The sequence below is a fragment of the Bactrocera latifrons genome, unplaced genomic scaffold (assembly GCF_001853355.1).
Source record: "Bactrocera latifrons isolate USDA-ARS-PBARC rearing strain unplaced genomic scaffold, ASM185335v1 scaffold_81, whole genome shotgun sequence".
Classification (NCBI taxonomy): Eukaryota; Metazoa; Arthropoda; class Insecta; order Diptera; family Tephritidae; genus Bactrocera; species Bactrocera latifrons.
In genome coordinates, this window is record NW_017537501.1 from 901,161 (window position 1) to 907,344 (window position 6,184).

The following is a 6,184-nucleotide window of genomic DNA, read 5'->3' on the forward strand; positions in this document are numbered from 1 at the left end:
ATAATATTTAAAAAAGGCCAACATTGTTTTTTATTAATTTTATAATTTTTTATATTTTTAACCCATTTCTAAAAAATGTAATTTAAAGTTTGTCTTAAATATTTATTTAAAGAATTTAGATATTCATAGAATTGTTGCAAGCATTTGTTTTTTTTTTTGTTTTTTTTTAATGATTTGTTAAACAAGAAGTTCTTAAGGAATTAAAACATTTATTTAGAATATTCATTACTAAACTAACCTCACTTTCAGCCAAGCACATTTAACTCTCAAAAGCATGAACACTCCTTCACAATTCCGCTCCTCTCTACAAATTCATACATAAACACTCAACAACAAACCAAAAGTAACACCATTTTTTATAACGGTTAATTTTAATTATTTTTCTTCTTTACCCATAACTTTCGTTCCATTACGTTGCTGTATTTATTGTTCGTACGTTTGCGTTGCATTGCGTTGTTTACGTTTGCGTTAACTTTGTTTTTGTGGGCAAAAATACATTGCGCTCAAATATTACGCCAAAAAAGGTGTACATTGCGAAACCAATTGTCCCGTTGGCTATTATGGTGAAAATTGTGATCAAGTTTGCAGATGCCTGAACAACTCTTCCTGCGATCCCGATAGCGGACGTTGCATCTGTGCGGCTGGCTGGACTGGCGTTGACTGTTCGGAGCCGTGTCCGCATGGCTTCTTCGGCGTTGGCTGCAAGGAACGTTGCCCCGATTCGGCGCAAAGTGAGTGATATAATTTTTTTTTTTTTTTTTTCAATTGAAACATAATTTTTAATATTTTTCTTTGACAGATAATACTAGCTGCGATCACATTACCGGTGAGATTGTCTGCCGACCCGGCTATATTGGCTTGACCTGTAAGCATCCCTGTCCGGACGGTTACTATGGCCCTGGCTGCAAGAATAAATGTCATTGTGAACATGGCGGCGAGTGTAATCATGTATCCGGTCAATGCTTGTGCTTGCCGGGTTGGACTGGCGCCAATTGCAACATCTCCTGTCCGGATGAATACTATGGTCCCAATTGTTCGCAGCATTGCCGTTGTCAAAATGGTGGCACTTGTCGCAAGAATGACGGTTTCTGTGTTTGTCCCGCAGGCTGGATGGGGACGCGTTGTGAAGAAGGTAAGACCACGTCGCATCGAAATCAATTTTGTTTTCCTGGGGCTTATGGCTTCGTTTCAACTGACTGAATTTAGAGTTATGCATTCCGTTTATCGGAATTATTTGTGGTTTAGAGAAACGGGATTTGATTTATGAAGCAGTTCGATATAAAATGCCCAAGTCTACAAAAAAAGATTTGATGTGAATAGGGACGTGAAGAGAAACCCGTCGCATGGGGAGGATATAGTATGCAGGGCTTCATCAATTTATTGCTTTAATTGCTATATAGCACCGGTCCACCGGAGAACTCCGAGCGACTCAGATTGAAATATGCATATCCTCTTCTTTATTGGTACTCCTCTCCCTCTGCTTCCCGCGTCCCACGTCGAATACTCTCAGAGCTGGAACCGCTGTCTCTTAAATTGTTGAACTTTGTCAATGTTTTTGTATATATCTCGTTACTCTCCTCGCTCTATCGACTGCGGTATTCGTCAATGCGCAAAGGAAAATAAATCTTCCGCAGAACTTTTCCGTCAAAATACATATACTAAACAGAACATCTTAACTCAAATACAAATTCTCTACCCTCAAACTAACAATTATTTTCCTTCTACACTTTTCAGTCTGTCCCGAAGGTTTCTACGGCAAACACTGCATCACCCAATGCGAATGTCCATCACAGAACTTCGTCTGTCACATTGCTGTTGGCTGCGTTTGTCGCAAGGGTTATACCGGCGCCAATTGTGACCGCTTATTGGCGGAAGAACGCATACAAGAGGCGCAAGCGGGTTGTAAGTATATCTACATACATACATATATTTTTGCGTTCGTTAAACAATTCTAAATTGCTCAAATTACATTTTTACAGCCAATCGTTCAGCCGTCGTGTGGGGTTCATTCATATTCCTCATCTTATGCGGCATAATAATGGCACTCGTGTTCTATTATCGTCGGCGCGTCTCGAATTTGAAAACCGAAATCCAACATGTGCAGTATATAAGCGATCCCAGTCAGAACTGGGCGGATCGGCACAATTTCGACAATCCCGTTTATGGTTTTCCAGAGCAGCAGCAACAACAACGTCTACTCAACGATATGCGTCCGAAGATCAATAATTTGGGGCGCAGTGATCTTTACAATTACAACTCGAATTCCAGCACCGGCTGTGAGTTAAATAATATATTTTGGTTTGTTGTTGTAATAATTTTCAAATTTTCTCTCCTTACTTAGCAGCTGCTTCGTATTCTGGCAACTTTTCGCATGATATGTCCGCCAAGAATTTCACTGCTGATCTCACCAATCCGAATATCTATAATTCGTATGAAGATCCCCTGAAAGTGGAGCATGTCTACGATGAGATCAAGCAAAAAGAGGGTTACAATAATCCCGGTAAGTATTTCGCTTTTCGATTTGTCCACACACATACATATTTAAATGCATTGTAATTTCATCAATTTCAATACGCAAAAAACGCAAACGCCAATTTAATGCGAAACATACTTACATACATGCAAATGTATGTGCTTACATAGTCAAAGTCTATTGCAAGCAACTATTCCCTGAGGGTAAGAAAACGAATTCAAGCCAACAATATGTGATCTGGTGTGCGTATATAACTACATATATATCGTCCATTTTTCCTATAGTTTTTTGTATATATTTTAGAAGTTTGTTATTGCTCGTTTTATAGTAGCTTTAGTGTTTACTCCTTGACACTATTGGTAGCATGATTATCACACGTTAATAATAAGGCGATTATATTTGCGATTGTCAAGGATTAAATCCAAATTCAGAAATATGTAAAACACAAACATTAAATTCGGTTACACCGCAGTTATAATACCGTTCAAAAATACAAAAGTTTTCATACAAGAACTTGACTTTGATTGGCTTGTTTATATGGTAGTTACTTGCTACAGTAGTGCGATCTCAAAAGTTTGTTCGCCGATTGTACCACGCCAAATTTCTTGAAAGTATTGTCGAATGAAAAAGTTTTACATTATAGTACCAAAACTTGATTTTGATCGCTCCGTTGGTATGACAGCTATGTGCTATAGTGCTCCGACATTTGTTCAGATAGTGTGGGTTGCCTTAGACAATAATTTATGCCAAATTACCTGGCAAGTTAATTTGGATTTGGAAGTTAATTTGGATCAGGAGAGCTATATGCTATAGTGGTCCGATCTCGGCGGTTCCAACAAATGAGGAGCTTCTTCGGGAAAAAAGAATGTGCAAAATTTAAGACCGATATTTCAAAAAACTGATGGACTACTTCGCTTGATTGCAAATCAACATGCGGGCATGACTAAATTGGCTCAGCTCTTCGCGTTGATAATAATTAAAATAAAACGCAAAAAATTTAACTATTCATCATCTAGTCGTCTTCAAAGTAATCGCCAGCAGATGCAATACAACGCCAACGATTTTTCCATTTTTCGAAACACTTTTCATAAGCCCTTTTTGGAATGGCCTTTTGCTCCTTCTGCGAATTTTCTTTAATCTCTTCGATCGACTGAAAATACTCATATTCATGGCGCACCAAACCACGAATACCAAATACCGAATACCACAATATATTTCTTATAGGGTATCTGACATTTCCTTGTGAATGGTACGAACTTCATAGCAAACTTATTAAAACTTAAAAAAAAATTATCGAATATTAATTTCCCACTATTTGATCATATAAATTAGTCACTTAATACTTTAATCTTTGTTGTGACGCTTAAGAGATTGAGTGTTTTTAATAGTGTCGAAAAAACCCGTTATGTGGTCTGGGTAAAATCCGATTTGTTGCAGTATTACCATAGAAGTTGAATTAGAGAAGTAGTTCTATTTAAATTTTTACTCACAGTTTATAAAACTCTAAGATTTCTCTTTTTTTTAATGTCTTACACAAAATTTATTTTTAAATACTTTTTGTAGTAACGCACTTTCCGTATTTTTGTGGGCGTGGCAATATTTCCATTACGTTTAGTTACTCACACTGTTACCTTTTGTGAGCTTAAATATTGTTTCAAATTTTAACAAGAATTTTTTTTCCGAGTAACGTGAGCTGTACTCGGCTATAATGGCTTAAACGGTATCTGCGCCAATAAAGAAAAACGTCAGGTGACGCATACACAGACAGCTATGGGTTAACTATACAAATTCTAATGCTTAATTCTACAAATTTTGCTATATGTAAATATATGGTGTATATTTATCGCTTTCGTTTTATGTAAACGTTTTAGGGTCTCTCAAAAATATAAAAGGTTCTATTACATTCCATATGCCGTTCATGTTACATACATATGTCCACGGAATATGTAACAAAATCGAGGTTATTGTTGTTGTTGCTGTAGCGACAGAATTCTGCCGAGTTTACCGTCCTTTACTGGATAAAAGTCCGGGTCCGTTCCGGTTAGGTAGACCCGACTGTCGTGGGAACGGTTATTCAAAAGTGTCCTAAGTTGCTTTCAAGAAATCAGCAATAGTGAAAATTCAAGTTTATACGAGTACTCTTGTAGAGATTTTAAAGGTCTACACAAAAGTCATATGATTCGTTTAAAAGATATTTGACGTCAAAATATAAGCTTGAATCGCAAAATAAAAGTTTTAGAATTTTTGCCTATTCGTTCACAAACTATTTGATGTCCAGATCTAACCTTGAATCCTAAAATAAATAGTTTTTACAATCTTGAATATACTTTAAAAAAATAAAGCCACAAAAGCAGGCTTATCCTAGTACTCTATGTCTGCTATATAAAAGACTTCCAGCTCATCGCTGCCGCCTAACTCTCATGCCTATCATAAATTAAGTTAGTTTGGAAACGTACGAGTACACTTCAAAACATACGTCACATCAGCACTTTTTCGCAAAAAATTCAGCGCTTAGTTAGCACCGCTTATTCGCTTCGTTCACTCAAACCAATGCATTGTTCCTTAAATACATCTCAAATAACTCTGTTTTGTTAATTGTTTAGTGTCTTACGCACTACACTTTATTGAAAATATAAATAAATAATAAATTTAACTCACATTCTTAGATGAATACGACCATTTGGATTACTCTCGGCCGAGTACGTCGCAGAAGCCGCACTATCATCGCATGAACGACACGACGCTCAATATAAACCACGACGAAGAAAAGCCGAGCAACTTGAAGGCAATGAGTCAACTATTAGAGAAGCCAAACGCTGCAAATGGCAATGCGCTGACAGCGTTCGAGGAAGCGGCTGAAGAAGAAGCAGCTTCAACGTCGCTGGCAGCGCTTACCAAGCAATATCTGGCAAGTGCGGAGGATACGACAAGTGATAGCATTTGCGACAATGCATCGACTGCCTCTCCCAGTTCCAATACAAGTCAAGCTATATAAATTATATAAATGCGCGAAACGATAGAAATGGTTTGTGCACACATACATACACACAATATATTTTTGTATGGTAAATGAATGCGTGCAATTATATTTGCTAAGAAGTTTGCTAGAAATATGTATGTAATTTATGCAGCGTGATCTCTAAAAATTGCCAAAGCTCAAGACTACGAAGGATATTTTATAATAATAATAATTATTTTTTTTTTGTTCTTGTACACATATTTGTAATAATTGCAAGCAATAACAATAACAATTTATGCAAAATGGAATTCATGCAAGAATTTTTGAGATTTTTACTGCTTTTATATTGATTTCGTTATTGTCGGCGCTTTCCTTGTTGTTGTGACAACATAAAGTCTTTTCCTTTGGCAAGTTTTGAGTTCACCACGCTCAGGATATGCAAGATTCACGCTCTCATGTTTGTACGCTTTCACATGTGAAGGGGCGTGTCATACATATTTATACATATGTAGATATTTTTAATTTGCCTATTTATTCACTTGTATATTTATGTATCTGGAACTGCTGAGTATATTATTACGCCTTTATATTTGTATATTTCTACGTTCGAATAATATTTGTATATTTTTTAAAGCTTTTATTTCTAATATAAAAATATTAAAAGCTGCGAAAAACTAATTAGCGAAGTGTTTATAATTTGAGACGAAAAAGTTTTGTTCTGTTACTCTTTTTTCAATTTTTTTTTATTATTT

General features: G+C 36.3%; 1 protein-coding gene across 11 annotated transcripts in view; it reads left to right on the plus strand.

Annotated features, from left to right (window-relative positions):
* LOC108976923 (multiple epidermal growth factor-like domains protein 11) overlaps window positions 1–6,135 on the plus strand; it is a 48,573-nt gene extending 42,438 nt beyond the window's left edge. For 5 of the 11 annotated variants that reach the window (XM_018946359.1, XM_018946362.1, XM_018946360.1 and 2 more), the window contains 7 exons: window positions 525–731; window positions 800–1,132; window positions 1,735–1,902; window positions 1,980–2,276; window positions 2,342–2,500; window positions 2,644–2,715; window positions 5,140–6,135. In XM_018946359.1, coding sequence (XP_018801904.1) covers window positions 525–731; window positions 800–1,132; window positions 1,735–1,902; window positions 1,980–2,276; window positions 2,342–2,500; window positions 2,644–2,715; window positions 5,140–5,468 — 1,565 coding nt within the window. In that variant the 3' untranslated portion in view covers window positions 5,469–6,135. The remainder of the gene's footprint in view (window positions 1–524; window positions 732–799; window positions 1,133–1,734; window positions 1,903–1,979; window positions 2,277–2,341; window positions 2,501–2,643; window positions 2,716–5,139) is intronic. The other 6 variants (XM_018946365.1, XM_018946367.1, XM_018946364.1 and 3 more) reach the window with 5 other exon arrangements.
* The last annotated feature ends 49 nt before the right edge of the window (window positions 6,136–6,184 follow it).